The sequence below is a fragment of the Oratosquilla oratoria genome, chromosome 20 (assembly GCF_046742065.1).
Source record: "Oratosquilla oratoria isolate Oo_2021 chromosome 20, ASM4674206v1, whole genome shotgun sequence".
Classification (NCBI taxonomy): Eukaryota; Metazoa; Arthropoda; class Malacostraca; order Stomatopoda; family Squillidae; genus Oratosquilla; species Oratosquilla oratoria.
The window spans coordinates 55,338,643-55,356,142 of record NC_134796.1 but is presented as its reverse complement, the minus strand read 5'-3'; the positions used below and the strand labels follow the sequence as shown (position 1 = coordinate 55,356,142).

Sequence of the window (17,500 nt, the reverse complement as noted above, 5' to 3'; positions counted from 1 at the left end):
CATATAAATAAAACAATCAGTGGCGAATATATAAAAACGACAAACGTTCACTTATTTTTATTTACTAAACCGAAAAAGGACAAAAAAGGACAAATGAATATAAAGGACAATTGTTATTTCGTTGAGTCGTAGTATTTATAAGGCCAGTCGTCCATTATCTATAAGTGTTTTTTCTTTAATAAGGATTGGCTGCGTGATATAATGGTATTTACTCGCATTAAGAATTTTTTCTACATTTTTTTCTTATGATGTTCTTTGTCTTATGGTCTTACATTGTTTTTTTTTTTTTTTTTTTTTTTTTTTTGTCTACGTATTTATGTAATCTATGTGTTCTCAATGATCCTCCGAATATTTCTGTGTTTCATTTTCTTCACCTTTTTTTTATTTACCCAACCGTATCATGATTTTACTTTCTAATTTCTTTACTATCTATTCTATTTATTTCCTTTGTTAGCCACCTATATTCTATGAATTCTTAAAGACCACTTAATTAAATTTATATTTCATATTATTGATTGAATCAATTTTTTTGCCGTGTTCTATTTTATCTTATATATTTTTATTCCATTTAGTCTCAAATCCAGGTTCCTCATTCAATCTCTCTCTCTGTATACTTTTCTCTTTCTGTATCTTCACAAACTCTCGTGTCCCATTCCATCTCCCTTCTTTTCTAACTTCTTCCTCTTTTATCGGTGCTCTCTCTCCCTTCCTTCATTTATTCTGTCTTTTCTTTTTTCTTCTTGAACTTTCTCCCCCCTTCGTTATTCTTCCTCTGATTCGCCTCTTTTCATCTTCTCATTTGTGGTGATATTTTGGTCTTTCTTATAACATGTCTCTTTTGTATATATATATATATATATATATATATATATATATATATATATATGTATATATGTATATATACATATATATACATATATATATATATGTATGTATGTCATACGTACTACTTTGGCTGTTTTCAATTTCATTAGAAATCCTCCACAGGTCGAGTTTTCTTGCATGTATTTCTTTTCATTTTTCTCTGAAAATGTCATGTTTATTCCCTTCCCCTCACATCTTCAGCTTTTACTTTATTTTGTTTTTATATTGGCTTTCATATAGCTCTTTATATTCAAGCCTTCGACCTCCACCAATATTTCTCCTTCTTTTTTTCTCTTTCATTTTCATCAGGTCTTCTTCATCATTTTTGTCATTATTATTCATAACCAAATCAATTTTTTGGTTTTTGCTTTTTATTTTTTCCATTTCCGGTTCATCACACTTTATTGGCTCATTTTCATTCCATCATTTTCTTTCGCTTATTGAAGTAGTGATGCTGTTCTTCGTCATTGCTCAACATGTACAAGGACGAAACCTGGAGTAGCTCTGCTTCTTTTTAATGTACACCAAAACGTATCATATTTCATCGATTTATTTATTTATTATTTTTGTTGTTGTTGTTGTTGTTGTAGATTTATTTTGTTTTATTTATTCATTTGTGCATTTTCGGTTGCCTTGTCGACCGTCTCCCAATTATCTATTGTTTTATTTCTACCAAACCAGTCATGTATTACATTTCATTACATTAGTGTCATATAATGATTATAATCATTAACATTATTGATATCATGGTTTTCTTCTATATCTTATTCAATCTTTTTTCTTTTCCTTCTCCTTATTTATTGTTTTATTTCCTGCAAATCAATCATATATTACATTTCATTACATTGATATCATCATTATAATTGTTATAATCATTATCATTATTGATATCATGGCTTTCTTCTATGTCTATTCAATTTTTTGTCTTTTCTTTCTCCTTATTTATAGTTTTATTTCCTGCAAATCAATTATATATTACATTTCATTACATTGATATCATTATAATAATTATAATCATTATCGTTATTGATATCATGGCTTTCTTCTATGTCTTATTCAATTTCTTGTCTTTTCTTTCTCCTCTTAGATCCAGTGGCTGGACGGCGACGGCCGGGTGATCACGGAGGGCATCGAGTACTCGACAGAGCTTCTGGAAGATGGTCATCGAAGGGACGCGAAGTCAAGTCTAAGTTTTATTGCAACTAAAGAACACGACAACGCTCTCTTCTCCTGCACAGCTTTCAATCCAGCTCTGCATCAACCTCTCAGAACCCAGGTAATGGCTGGGGATTTTTTTTTTTTTTTTTTTTTTTTTTTTTTTTTTTATAGCCAGGGCTTGGGTCTTCAGGAGTATTTTTGGATTGTAATTTTATTATCTATTTGTTTTGTTTTTTTATTTTTCTATTTTAATCGTTGAATAATGTTTCGTGGTTCAGTTTCATAGAGGCGTTATTAAATCATACACACTGGGTTGAAAGAAATGTTTCCATTATAGATTACTGGGGTTGTATATATATATTTTCATGATCTTTTTTATTATATATTTTTTATTTATTTATCTATTTATTCATTTTTTACTTGCAATCATAAAATCATGCTTCGTGACCCTGGTCCATAGAGGTGTAACTGAAGCTTTTAAGCTAATGACTACAAAATATCAAGTCAATACTACGCACGGGAATGGAAAGAAAGAATACTTTACAAATTACTATACATTGACAAATGTACTCGTACATTAACTTTAGATATGTTCTAAGTATAGATCGCCACTCAATTCAGTGTATGTGTGTGTGTGTGTGTGTGTGTGTGTGTGTGTGTGTGTGTGTGTGTGTGTTTGCGTGTACGTGCGTTTGTGTTTTTCTGTATGTTCGCGCACGCGCGTGTGTGTGTGTGTGTGTGTGTGTGTGTGTGTGTGTGTGTGTATGTATGTGTATGTATGAGTGTATGTCTGTGCTTTTGTTTGTGTGGACTTGTCCGTGTGCATTTGTGAATATATCAGTAGCTTACGTAACTAAGCAATCCCATTTTCCGTTGAAATCGAAATCTATTTCCTCACATATGTGATTAGGTAGAATAATTAAATGACCACCCGAGCCTTTGTGACCTAAGAATGACTGATATCATTGTATTCAGTATTCACGAATGCGCTAATCAAATACGATAACTTGACGTTAGCAGATATAATATGTTGATTACTTTCGTCGCGTAAAAGCAGATTCGCGAATATCAAAACTTGGCTCCCTGGTGTCCTTTTGTGCGATAACCTCGCGCCGTGTCCGAAATTTTCAACCTCCCTTTGTTTGGTATAGATTCTTGTCGATTATTTGCTTCGACTTATGCCCCGACCTTTCGTATAAAAGAGGGGATCGGAGAGTGGGAATTGGTGGTCGGATCATCTCATCTTCGTTTCTATAGACGCGGGCGATTTGATCCCATTTTCTTGATTCTTCTTTAGTCGCGGATCACGGAAATTTCACGGTACGATTCACCCAGATGTGTAATTTGTCAGTTTCGTGTCATTTATAACGGAAGCCACGTTTGAAATGCAACCCGCTTCAGAAATGACCAAAAAAAGAAAAAAGAAAATCACCACGATGGTTTTAGATATGATGTTGTAATGATGGAATCGTATACTCTATATGCAGAGTATGAGATTTATGTTGAACTTTGATATCCAATTGTAATGATGGGATCGTACTCTATATGCAAGTTGTGAGTTTTTATGGTGACCTCATATCATATCAAAGTAGTTATTCTTTAGACCGTACTCCAGAAGTATATGAACTGTTTAAGCGAAAATCATACAATACTGATAAGATAAGGCTTTATGATAACACAATATAACATCAAGGTAGTCCGTTTCAACCTTTTCAGTGATTTTATATCGCATTCATTTATCAAATTATATATATACCTTTGACGCTTAAATCTATTTATATCTTGCTCTGAATTCAATAGATCCTGCTCACTAGCGTTCTCTACAGTGGGGCATTCAACCTCATCTTTTATTCATCTCTCGTTTTTTCTTCTTTTTTTTTTACGTTTTTTCGAATTTGAATTTTTCCGTTTTCTTTTTTAATCGAATTCCATCCTGTTATTGATTTACTGATTCATAATATTTTGTCCTTTTTTCAACTCGATGCAAATGAAATTCGCTGGTCTGTGCATTACGAGAATAGGAGTTGAATGCGCTCGGCGCTTGTTCCGATGCTGTTGATCACAGTTCAGCATACCCAAATGCTGAAATTTTATGCTTGCGTTTCGACTATGCGTTGTTTTGTTCGTTCTGTTGCGTTTTGCGTGTTTAATGGGGTTTCCTGGGTTTGTTAGCCCTGATATCTGTGAGGCCTTTTAGAGAAATTTGGGGTGACATACGTGTATGCATAGATATGTAGAGGTGTAATTGTGTGTACATACATAATGGGTGTTTACAGGAAGTACATGTATGTTTTCAAGTAGGTAGGTATGAATATCCTATGTATCTCTGTCTGTATGTATGTATATATGTATATATTTATGTATATACTCGTATGTATTTGTGTACATATGAAGTTATGTAATTATGAATGTGTTTGTGTGTGTGTGTGTGTGTGTGTGTGTGTGTGTGTGTATGTGTGTGTGTGTGTATGTAGGTAGGTTGTGTATACATATATTATATAGATATAGACAGATAAATATGTGGAGCTTGACTAACAGGGAAGAATATATTTTTTCATGTAATGACTGGTGGATGGAGAAATTTTGAATAAATTTTGTATAATCGACCTACTCTCCATCAAACATCTGTTTAATGGGAAAGAGTAACCGCATTCATGAATCATCATCGTCGTCATCATCATCATCATCATCATCATCATCATCATCATCATCATCATCATCATCATCATCATCATCATCATCATCATCATCATCATCATCATCATCATCATCATCATCATCACAACCACCACCATCATCATCATCATCATCATCATCATCATCATCATCATCATCATCATCATCATCATCATCATCATCATCACAACCACCACCATCATCATCATCATCATCATCATCATCATCATCATCATCATTATCATCGTCATCATCATCATCATCATCATCATCATCATCGCAACCACCACTTTATCATCATCGTCGTCATCATCATCATCATCATCATCATCATCATCATCATCATCATCATCATCACAACCACCACCATCATCACAAACCACCACCATCATCATCATCATCATCATCATCATCATCATCATCATCATCATCATCATCATCATCATCATCATCATCATTGCAACCACCACATTATCATCATCATTATCATAATAATTATCATCATTACCATTCCATCATCATCACTCTCACCTCTGTGGCCAGAAAGAGTGCATTGGATACACATCCTACCCTCAGTATATCCTGAACCCTCCCCCCCCACTTTAATACGTATATGACACCCTCCCTTCCCCCCCCCCTTTAGAGCACATCCACCTCCCCCCTCCCCCCGTTTGCGTGATCCTACCCCCTTTTTCGCAAAATTCCAATACTAATGCCATTACTTTTCATAACCTCACTCTCAACTTCAAATCAAGCTAATTGTGTTGCGTTCTCTCCTCTTGGTCCGCTGCCACTTTCCTATATTGCTTCTTTTGTATTCCAGATACGTCTGGAGGTGACCTACCCTCCGGACGTCACAATCACCCATGACAGAGAGGAGGGATACAAGGAAGGCCAGACGGCAACATTGACGTGCTCAGCAGTTGGAAACCCATCACAGCTGACCTTTAGGTAAGGAGGGTGGAAGGAGGTGAGCGGGTGGGAGAGGTAAGGAGGAGGAGGGAGGGAGGTGGGAGAGGAGGAGGGGGATGGAGGGTGGGAGACGAGGTAATGTGGGAGAGAGAAGGAAAAGGGAAGTGAAAAAAAGATTAAATGAGGTACTTGGCAACAAGGGAGTAATACATAACAGAAAGTAAGTTTGCTGCATTGATTCTGACCCAAGATAGTGGAGAGGATACAGGCATGACCCGTCATCCATGAGGAGCTAAGATAAGAGGGATGGAAGGGTGGTGGATGGAAGTGGAGCGGGTGGGAGTAGGTACGAGCCTTTTGGCTTGGCTACCTCCCTTATAAGGGGGAAAAAGCCCTTGGTATATAGATACATAGATAAGAGTTTGAAGATGAAGAAAAAGAAATGAAGAAAGAAAATTAATAAAGAGAAAAGGAGACGAAGTAATGGGGGAGATACAGAAGGTAGAAAGAAAAGGGAAGAAGAGAAGAAAGAGGGAATGAAGCAAGAGGCACATAAAGAAGAAGCAAATGATAAAACGCGATGGAAAGGTGTGAAGACGAAGTTGATAGATTACAACATTTTTGATCTCCCAGACGACAGACGATGATAGGACCCAGTGACGTGTACCTGCTTGTATCAGATGGTCCATTTTCAAAACACGTCAACTCCCTCAATTCCATCAGGAGCTGTAGCACAAAGTGGAATTCTTAAAAAAAAATATTTCCTTATATAGATCTTATATAAATCCTTGGAAGGGAAAGATTTATATAAGGGAAGTTTTTTTTTAATACTATCGTAAGATTCTTACGGTGGTATTATTAACAAGAAAAAATCTTTCCTTATATAAATCTCATATAAATCCTTGGAAGGGAAAGATTTATATAAGGAAAGATTTTTTTAAGAATATCACCGGAAGATTCTTACGGCGGTATTCTTGAAAAACATCTTTCCTTGTATAAACATTTTCCTTCCAATGATTTATATATAATTTATATAAGGAAAGAATTTTTTTCAAGATTCTTACGGTGGTATTCTTAAAAAAAAATCTTTATATAAAGCTTTCCCTTTCAATGATTTATTTAATATTTATGTAAGGTTTTTTTTTTTAAGAATACCACCGTCTACTCTCAGTCTCCGGATCATGCCTAAGATCTCCCTCTATCAATTTCAGCTGTATTTCTTACTTAATTTACATATGGAGAGTTGACAACTGTCGACTGTTCTCTCCTTTCTACAACCCTGAGTCGGTGACACAGAAACAGTCCCACTGTGATACAACACAGATATCAGTCCAAGGTTTTGTCCTAAGGAGATCTTCAAGAAAGAGGATCTGAGAACTGTTACCAACCACCGTAAGGGTCCTGGTTTTCCATTTAGTGAAACACGAGGTAATAATTAATTGAAAGACATTTCGAGTCGACTTGAGAGTAAGCTCTTTCCACAGCAAAAGGCTTAAAGTAGAACACTGCATGCGAGAGGTGGAGGATGGGGATGGGGGTGTGGCGTGGATACATTTGTTCAAGGTTAGGAAATATGAGAGTTTGCCTCATGGTAGAGGGGAGGACCAGACAGAGAGAGAGAGAGAGAGAGAGAGAGAGAGAGAGAGAGAGAGAGAGAGAGAGAGACAGAGAGAACAAACAATTTTGCAAATCCAACGTATCATGTCCCTCTGTATTGTGAAATGGCTCTTGATCTGTGTAATCTATGGAAAGTGCATGAATTTTGTATGAGTTTTTATGTATATGTGAGTGTGTTTATGGGCTTATCTATGCACTCAAGTATATATGTGTGTTTGATGTCTGTACGGATGGCTGTATGCATGCATGGACGTATGTACTCACCTATTTATATATTTATGTATGTTTGATGTATGCATATCTGTACATATGTATGCATGGATGTAATTGGGTATGTATGAGAGAAGCCGGAATCACGACCGTCTTTCTGTGTGTGTGTCTGTCTGTCCGCCTCTCTGTCTCTCTCTGTCTCTTTGTCTCTTTGTCTGTCTCTATATTTCTGTCTCTCTCTCTCTCTCTCTCTCTCTCTCTCTCTCTCTCTCTCTCTCTCTCTCTCTCTCTCTCTCTCTCTCTCTCTCTCTCTCTCTCTCTCTCTCTCTCTCTCTCTCTCTCTCTCTCTCTCTCTCAAATGGAAGAGACAATGATATCCGAAGACCGAGTTAACAATGCCCTCACAGACTCTCACAAGACTCTCACAAGCTCCTATCATCAATTCTCTGCAGAAGCTATCTCCAGGGTTCTTGTACGGTCATTCCTTGTTGACAATTATTATACTGAAATCATTCTATCATTAGTAACTATTATCTCTACCATGCTTTCAGTATATCCTAAGACTTCTCTACATGTCTTTCTAGTAAGTTTGATAGTGTATTGTTCAATGTTGGCAATACACCTTGGTCCCTTAATCCAGCACTCGCCAACCGGCACTTGTACTGACGTTTGGGCTCAGGACATAAACCCAATTCGGAAATTGGTCGTGTTTTAAATCCTTGATGTGTGTTTGATAGTATATTGTTCAATGTTGTCAATACATGTATATTACGCATTTTGTGTCACTAAAGAACTTCATTATGGTGAAGCACTGTAAAGTGTTTATTCTGGCTAATACCTTTCGATTTTATTCATTTGAGAACAGACTCTCGGGACGATTATTGTTGCAACTCTTCAGAGATTTTATTATGGCTAAAGACAGATGGTTTCTATTAAATCGGAGTGATTTATTCTGAAAAGGATTAGTTATTCGTGAGGTGGTTGTGTCTTCTATTACCCCCAATTACCATTATCACCATTACCAATACTACCACCATTATCATCACCATTATCATCACCATGACTGTTATTATCACAATCACCATCACTATCATCATCACCATCAACATCATTATCACCATCACCACCATCACCAGTGACGTGTCTCTGGTGATGGTGGTCATCCCAACCACCTCTTCCCCACCCTAAAATCTCACCACTGTTTTCACCCCTACCCACCTCCTTATCTTCCACCATCACCCCATCTTTTCCATCACTCTCCATATCCCTTGCACCACCACCACTACCGCCATCTCTTGCCACCACCAGCATCTGTCCAGTCCTTATCACCAAAACTAACACCAAAGACATAAAACCCTAAACGGGCCAATGGATCTTAGTGAGACTCTTTGGGAGACTCCGCCACGAAGCTTCGGAGGCCCAAAAGAAAAAGAAGAAAAAGAAAAATCTCCTTGACCTTTTCCTTCCCCCTCGCTAGACCGCCACACAGACACATCTGTCCTTTTTCTGCCCATTCTTTCGCCACACTTGACATTTTTACTCCCTCTGTCTGTCTCTCTCTCTCTCTCTCTCTCTCTCTCTCTCTCTCCTTTTTTTCTCACTTGTGAAATACCCTGATGTTTCTCTTCGTTGTTGTTGTTGTTGTTCTTCTTCTTCTTCTTCTTCTTCTTCTTCTTCTTCTCCTTTTTTATCTTCTTTTTCTTCTTCTTCTCCTTTTTTATCTTCTTTTTCTTCTTCTTCTCCTTTTTTATCTTCTTTTTCTTCTTCTTCTCCTTTTTTATCTTCTTTTTCTTCTTCTTCTCCTTTTTATCTTCTTTTTCTTTTTCTTCTCCTCCTCCTTCTTGTTCTTGTTCTTCTTCTTCTTCTTCTTCTTCTTGTTCTTCTTGTTGTTCTTCTTCGTCTTCTTCTTCTTCTTTCTTCTTCTTCTTCTTCTTCTTCTTCTTCTTCTTCTTCGTCTTCTTCTTTATTGTTCATATTCCCTATATTCCCCTCCACCTCCTTTTTCCTCTTCTTTTTTTTTTTTTATCCCTTTGATCTTCTTTAACCCATTCCACTCCGATGACAAGATGTCTTGTCATTTGGTCAAATAAAACAAAAAATCATAAAACACCAAAATGTTTGATCAAACACCAGAAAAATATGACGTCAGTCCTCGCTTCGCTCGCAGCGAAGCGAGGACTGACGTCATATTTTTCTGGTGTTTGATCAAACATTTTGGTGTTTTATGATTTTTTGTTTTATTTGACCAAATGACAAGACATCTTGTCATCGGAGTTGAATGGGTTAATTTCGTCTTGTACTTTTCTTCTTCTTTTTCATTTCATTTTTTCTTCTTTTTCTTCTACTTCTACTTCTTGTACATCTTAATCATCACCTCCTTTCCTTCTCCTCCTCCTCCTCCTCCTCCTCTTTTCCTCCTCCTCCCCATCATCATTCATTCTCCGCCTTCACCTACACATTCCATCCTCCTCCTCCTCCTCCTCCTCCTCCTCCTCCTCCTCCTTCTTAACTTTCTCGTCCACGCCCTTCTTCTCTCCTTCCTCCCCTTCTTCTCCTTCCTCGTTCTCCTCCTACTGTTTGTCCTTCTTATTCTCCTACACATTCCTCCTTCTTTTCCTCCTCCTCCTCCTCCTCCTCCTCCTCCTTCTTAACTTTCTCGTCCACGTCCTCCTCCTCTCCTTCCTCCCCTTCTTCTCCTTCCTCGTTCTCCTCCTACTGTTTGTCCTTCTTATTCTCCTCCTCTCCCTACTGTTCCTCTTCCTCCTCCTCCTCCTCCTCCTTCCTCTCCTCTTCTTCCTTTTCTTTTTTCTTCTTCTTTAATGACTTTACTTTTCCTTAATAAATATTTTACTTCTCTTTCGTAGTTTTCATTTCGTTTGATATCCTCCTTAGAAATCCTCTTCTTTATTCATATTTTCTTTCTAAAATTCTTTCTTTCAGTTCTTGTCCCTCTTCGTCTTCTTACTTTCTTCTTCTTCTTCTTCTTCTTCTTCTTCTTGTCCCAATTGGTTATCTCGCGCCTCTTTTATCGTAATTTTTTCTTATCTATTCTTTATCATTAATTCTCATTGTGTCTCCTTTGATCGTCACACTACTTCCATTTTCTTGATATAATCTCGTCTTTAGTTCGATTTTTTTCTCGTTTACGTTTTAATTCGTCTTCTTCTTCTTGTCCTTGTTCTTTTTCTTTTTCGGGTTCTTATTGTTCTTCTTTTTCTTGTTATTATTGTTTTTCTTTTTCTTCTGGTTATGTGAGCTGGTATATATATATATATATATATATATATATATCTATATATATATATATATATATATATATATATATATATCTAGGGCACAGGTTTTCACGTATACAATTTTGATTGAAGTCAACTGCGCTAATAGCTTTGGCTACCTTAAGATTCAAATTCTTCAGTTTGAAGAATAATTTTTTGTCTTCACAGTTCAAAGTGTATATATATATATATATATATATATATATACACACACACACACACACACACACACACATATATATATATATATATATATATATATATATGTTTGTATGTATGTATGTATATATACATTTCTTACATCCAATCCCTACCCTCCAACACCTTTCACAGTCATCATCATCCTCTACCTACTCCAACCACCACCACCACTATGTCCATCTCCACCATGATATGTTTTCTTTCTCAGTCATCCTACTTTCTTGCGCCTCCAAGTGCCCTGATCCTCATGGGGGGAGGATGTGAGGAGGCGGGGGGGGGGAGAGTGAATGAGAGGAGGAGGAGGAGGAACGGGGGAGGAGGGAAGGAGGGAGTGTGGAGTTGTGGAGGAGGAGAAGGGAAGTACATAGGGAGTTTCTGGTCAGAGTTACGGCATCTTTAAGCCTTTTACCTTTTATTCTTTTTTCTTTTTTCTTCGGCTTTGTTCTTCCTCAGAGAACAGTTGAATAACAAACATTTGCTTTTGTTCTTAAGAAAGTAGACGTTCCTCTCAGCGTTCTGTTCAATTCTTGTGTTTCGAAAAGAAATGGAAAACAAACTATTCTTTCACAAACGTGATTTTTTTTTATTCAGTTTTAATGTTATTTAATTTTATTTTATTTTATTTATTTTTATTGTACTTTATCTTAATTTATTTTATTTGCTAAGTTTTGTTTTATTATACTTTAATTTATCTACAGTATATTTTTATTTATCTTCATTCGCTTCACTTTCATCAGCATAAATCGATTAATTTTCGTAATCTGCGTTATTGTACTTTATTTTATTTATCTTTTATTCTATTTTATTTTGTTTTATTATGTTTTGATTTATCTACATTATATTCTAATTTATATACATTCGTTTTCCTTTCATCAACACAAAAAGATCGATCTATTTTCGTAATCTGCGTTATTGTTGTTGATAAACTACCAATTCTTAGAGGAGTCCTTTCTCAAAGATTTCTGATCAGTCTCAATCTCCTTCTCTGTTCCCTTAGGAAGTCCTTAGACGGGTGACTTAATGTAGCATAGTTATGCCAAATAGAGCATATTTTCCCCAGAAATGCATTATATTAATGAAAAGATATATATAACAGAAACTGAACGTATAAAGGGGACCAAAAGATTTAGCGTTATTTTTGTCAATCTAGCATAATTTCAAATGCTGTCTGCTAGCATATTCCCGTTTGAGAAATCTGTTTACTACTCGTAACCATTACTCGGTACAGCCACATAACAATGATGTGAACGAACTGCATAAGCATTAAATTTCAATTGATATATTCGGCCGTAAATCATACTTCACGATTTATATATTTTTTCATATATATATATATGTATTTATATCTATATTTATTGATATATCTATATTTATTAATATTTTTATATCAATATTTATATTTATATTAATATTTATATTCTATATTTAAATTTATGCTTGATTTAGTCCGCTTGCCGCCTGGGAATTTATTCACGAGAAAAGTCCTCCGAATTTAGAATTATTAATTTTTTTTATTTATTCTTTATCAAATCTTGGAATATTTTATTCAAAATGTTTGTTACTAGATGATAAAAAAACAGAAAGGCTGTAGCAAGACCATTTCATGGGTCGTGATCGCAATATCATTAATAGTACTATTGACCCACCCCAACCCTTATCAGTAAGCTAGAACGATGCCCTTTACAGAGGACTTAATGGCGCGGATTTTAATTAACCATACCATTGGTCCAACTCGCTGGCGGCTGGGTTTGCACCGCCGTCACCTAGACCTCCGCCGTAAAGAGTGACGCTCTAATCCGCTCGGACAGCGAGCAAAGGAGATAATGATAAAAATATGAAAAAATGACACTAAATATAAAAAAAATACTTTTATCGATACCGATAAACGACAAACTACTAACAACACGAAGTAAAACCTCTAACATCAGAAGTAGTAGTATCAGTACTACTAACAAACGTAAAAGCACGAGCAGTACTAATAACAGTACTACCAACAGGACGACCAAAGAATAGTAGTGGATCTCACAGAATCGCCGTCTCACAATTATAGGGCAAAAAAAAAAAAAAAAAAAAAAAAAAAAATTTTTTTTTTTTTTTTTTTTTTTTTTTTTTTTTTTTTTTTTTTTTTTTCATTATGGGAGTCCTAAGACCCTTCTTTTGCCAATAGATAGCACAAGAGGATCACGCTAGGAGGCTTCGAGCTGTTGGGGAGATTACGATCCTTCGTATTCAAAGACGATAGAGTCCCTTTCAGCCAAACCGATTTCCTTCCCGTGTTCGAACGCTATATTGGCTAACGGCATCGATCACCATTTCTTTTTTTTTTTTTTTTTTTTTTTTTTTTTTTTTTTTTTTAATAGATATCCGGTAGTGTCTGGTAATAGTTATGATATTCAGGAACTAGGCTGATCTTCATTAATTAATTGATTCTGCAGTCGGCTTGTGTTTGATGATAATAAGAGAAATCGAGAATGTAGCAGTTACATACATACATACATACATATACCAAAGGCGTTTTCCCCCTACATGGGGGTTAGCTAAAAAGAAAAAGGCATAGAAAGCTCTCCCACCCATTCCATTTTCTATATATTCCACTCCCCTCCACCCTCCTCCCTCCCCCTTATCTTGGCACCTCCTGGCAGTTAGGACAAAGAATTCTTTGAAATGCTGGAGCGTATTTTGGCAGTCGTCATTCAAAGCTAAACTGTTTACATATATATCTATTCATTTTAATATTTCAAAGCTCGACAAGAAACTAAAATAAAAAACCCGACAAGAAAGTGAAATAAAAACGCTCTTGAAAAAAAAAAAAAATCAAAATCAAAATAATTTTCAAGTATCAGTAGAGTAAAAATGTCTCAACATTCTTTGCTTGATACACTTCAAGTCAGTGTGCTGTTCTCTTATAAGAACAAATACAATAACAACAACAACAACAAAACAAACAACATCATCAACAAAACAAAACCAATCACAACAACAACCACAATACCACACCATAACCAACAGCCTCATCAAAACACCAACAATATCAAGAGATATCAAAACATATCATAGTCTCAAGGAGTCTGCACTGTTATGGATAAAAGGAAGTTCATGTATATCCTCCCAAGAGAAGTAGATAACATAATAGAGATGATAAAGATAATCATGATAATTGCAGTAATACGAGAAGGAGAGGAAGAAAGAGGAGGAGAAGTAAAGAAGGATTAGGGGAGCAAGGAGGAAGTACGTCGCATAGATATCTTTATTAAAATTTCCTTTGAGGAAATAAAAAACGTTTATCGACAGGCCAGAATAAAATCACACATTAATAAAAATGCTAGTTGGGCGTGATAATGGTGACAAAAAGGAATGTAGAACAAAATCAAATAATTTTGAGTAGGAACCTTAAAAAAAAAAAAAAAAAAAAAACGGCTCACCGCAAGGTTCTGCCCTATCATGGGTCTCTCGCTTCCCAGTGCAAGGGAATGGGATGGTGTGTTATTTTACTAAGAGCAAAGGATCGTATGCCAGCCCCTCGGGGTTGGTACTGCCTGATGGGAAGGTCTAAGGACCATTACCGTCTACTGTAGGGCTGTGGGTTTGTAACCATTGAAACTGAAAGCAACAGATCATAAAATTTCCGGCATAAAGGGATTATAAGATGCATGAAGAATTATTCCAGAGGAGAAAACCATGTCAACAGTAAATGTAATATATATATATATATATATATATATATATATTTTTATATATATATATATATATGTGTGTGTGTTTATATATATATGTATATATATATATGTGTGTTTATATATATGTGTGTATGTGTGTGTGTGTGTGTGTGTGTGTGTGTGTATGCATTTATATATGTGTGTGTGCACCTATGTATGTATAAATGCATTTCTGTGCTGCTTAATATAAGAATCGAAGAACAATTGTAGTTTTTATTTATTTTCTATTCATTACTTTTTTCTAAGTTGTTAAAGACGCCGAGTTCCTTTCAACCAAATATAACCTTTAGTCGACAACCAGAATAAACTATTTGGAGATGTTCAGGGTTCAGTTGATGTACCATTTGTAAACTTATGCTCAGACTACCAAAAAAAAAAAAAAAAAAAAAAAAAAAGGCGTTGGCGGGGAGGGGTAGCAAGACCAAAATAGACAAAAGTTGAACATCACATTCTTTTCCCCTAAACTTAACAATCTCTCGAGATGATGACTTTAAAAAAAAAATGGGGGGAGGAGGGGGGGCGAGAGGAAGAGGCACGATCCTTGTGTCTTATATAGAGCTGCTCCTCCAACAATGATCCTCATAGGTCCCCCTTGAACGCAGGACCCGCGCGGCGACTTGACACAATGCCGACCCGAACAAAGCACAAACAAACTCGAGCGTCTGGTCGAAGTGTACTTTTCCCTTGAACCTGCCCCGGTTTCTTAGGGGACCTGAGGAGGGGGAAGGGGAGGAGGTCGGGGGAAAGGGGGAAGAGGGGAAGGGAAAGGGGGGAATGTAGGGTCAGGGAAGGGAGCATAAGGAAGGAAAGGAGGGCAGGAAACAGATGGAAGGAGATAGGAAGAAGAAGGGGAGGGAATGGGGGAAGGTTATGGAAGAATAGGGGAAGAGATAGGAGGGGGAAGAGGGGAGGAGGGACAAGGGGAGGAAGAGACAAGAGGTGGAGGAAGAGGAGGATGGCCAGGGAAGGAGATGGGGGAAGGTGGAAGAGGAGAAGAAGAGGCAGAGAAGAGAACATGAGGAGCGGTATGAGCCGAAGAAATTGAAGCTGAAACTTCGAGGAAGAAGAAAAGGGGAAATTGAAGGTGAAATTTTGAGAAAAAAGAAAAAGGTGAAAGTACATGAAACGAAGACTGCCAGGAAAAAATATGAAGAAGAACGTGGAAGAAGATACATACCAAGGTGCTAGTCGGTGTTGGAGATCTGAAGTGAGCCTCGGTTTTGAGTGGTGGAGAAGGTGAGGGAGACAAAAACGTCCAACTGAAGAGAAGAAGAAGAAAAATAAAACCGAAAAGATGTCTGACCATTTCGGGCGAGGCCAAAGAGGAGGAAGAAGAGGAACAGGAGGAGGAGGAGGGACAGGAGGAGAAGAAGAGATGGAGGAGAGGGAGAGGGAATGGAGGAGGAGCAGGAGAAGAGAGATGGAGGAGAGGGAGAGGATGTGGAGCAGGAGGAGAAGAAAGGATGGAGAAGAAGGAGAGTGAGTGGAGGAGAAAGTGGAGGAAAAGGAGTAGGTGGTACAGATGGAAGAAGAGGAGAAGAAGGGATGGATGAGAGGGAGAGGGAGTAGAGGAGGAGAAGAAGGAATGGATGGGAAGGAGAGGGAGCGGATGAAAAAAAAAGAAGTAGAGGAGGAGGAGAAGAAGGGATACAGGAGTAGAGGAGAAAGAGGAGGAGGAGGAGGAGAAGAAAGAGGGGAAGAAAGGATGGGGAGAAGGAGAGGAAGTGGAGGAGGAGGAGGAGGAGGAGGAATGGAGGATAAAGAAGATGTAATGGAGAATGAGGAAAACAAGAAGAAGGATAAGGAGGGGTGGAGGAGAAGGAGGGGTAATGGAGGAGGAGAAGAAGAAGAAGAAGAAGAAGAAGAAGAAGAAGAAGAAGAAGAAGAAGAAGAAGAAGAAGAAGAAGAAGAAGAAGAAGAAGAAAGGATGGTGTAGTAGAAGGGATGGAGGCGAAGGAATAGTAATGGAGGAGGAGGAAGAGGAGGAGGAGGATAAGAAGGGATGGTGGAGAAGAAGGGATGGAGGAGAAGGAGGAAGTAATGCAGGAGTCTCCCTGCGTGAATGTCGTGGAGTGGAGGGGTAGGGAGAGTTCGCAGGAGGAGGAGGAGGCAATTAGGGAGTTTAGACAGACAGATCGGGCGTTCTCTTAACGGGCGAGACTGTGGTGAAGAATTGTTGCAGGAAGGAATATGTGATGGAGACCGTAAGAGGAGTGAACTAGTGTGTATGTGTGTGTGTGTGTGTGTGTGTGTGTGTGTGTGTGTGTGTGTGTGTGTGTGTGGTTTGAGGTCAGGAGGGAACATGTGTTGGAGATATAAAGTGGAGATTTTTTTTTTTTTAGTGGGTGACTTTTTTATTTATTTATTTTTTATTTGTTTATTTTTTTTTATTTTTTTTTTTTAGTGGGTGACGGTGGAATGTATTATAAATATTTAAGAAAAAAAGAAATAATCAGAGGGAGGCTATTGAAGTAGAGACGAAAAAATAAATAACCCACTAAAGAAACAAGAAAAAGAGAAGCTAGGAGTGACGAAAATATATATAAAGATAAATACACAGAAAGAGAGACAGGCAGACAGACCTGCAACAAGAATGACAGACAGGCAATAAGAGGGTCGAAGGGAGAAGTGGAGGGGGGAAGGAGAGTGAGGAAGGGGAGAGAGAAGGGGGGAAGGGGGGAGGATAAGGCGGAAGGTAATTGAGGGTGAAAGAAAGACAGAAAATCCAATGAGGGGGAAGTCGGCGTCTTGTGGTGGGGGATTGGGGGAGTGGAGGAGTGGCAACGGACAAGAAGGGAGTCAGGGAGGGAGGGGAGTAACGAGAGAGAGATTGGGGAGTGGGGGAGAGAGAGGGGGAGGAGGGGAGTAAGG

The 17,500-nt window shown here is 37.5% G+C and overlaps 1 protein-coding gene across 4 annotated transcripts in view; it reads left to right on the top strand.

Moving 5' to 3' along the window:
• Positions 1 to 17,500, top strand: part of LOC143036589 (irregular chiasm C-roughest protein-like) — a 487,628-nt gene that overhangs the window by 314,119 nt on the left and 156,009 nt on the right. For all 4 annotated transcript variants that reach the window (XM_076204147.1, XM_076204146.1, XM_076204145.1 and 1 more), the window contains 2 exons: positions 1,952 to 2,140; positions 5,522 to 5,649. In XM_076204147.1, the coding sequence (XP_076060262.1) occupies positions 1,952 to 2,140; positions 5,522 to 5,649 (317 nt within the window). The remainder of the gene's footprint in view (positions 1 to 1,951; positions 2,141 to 5,521; positions 5,650 to 17,500) is intronic.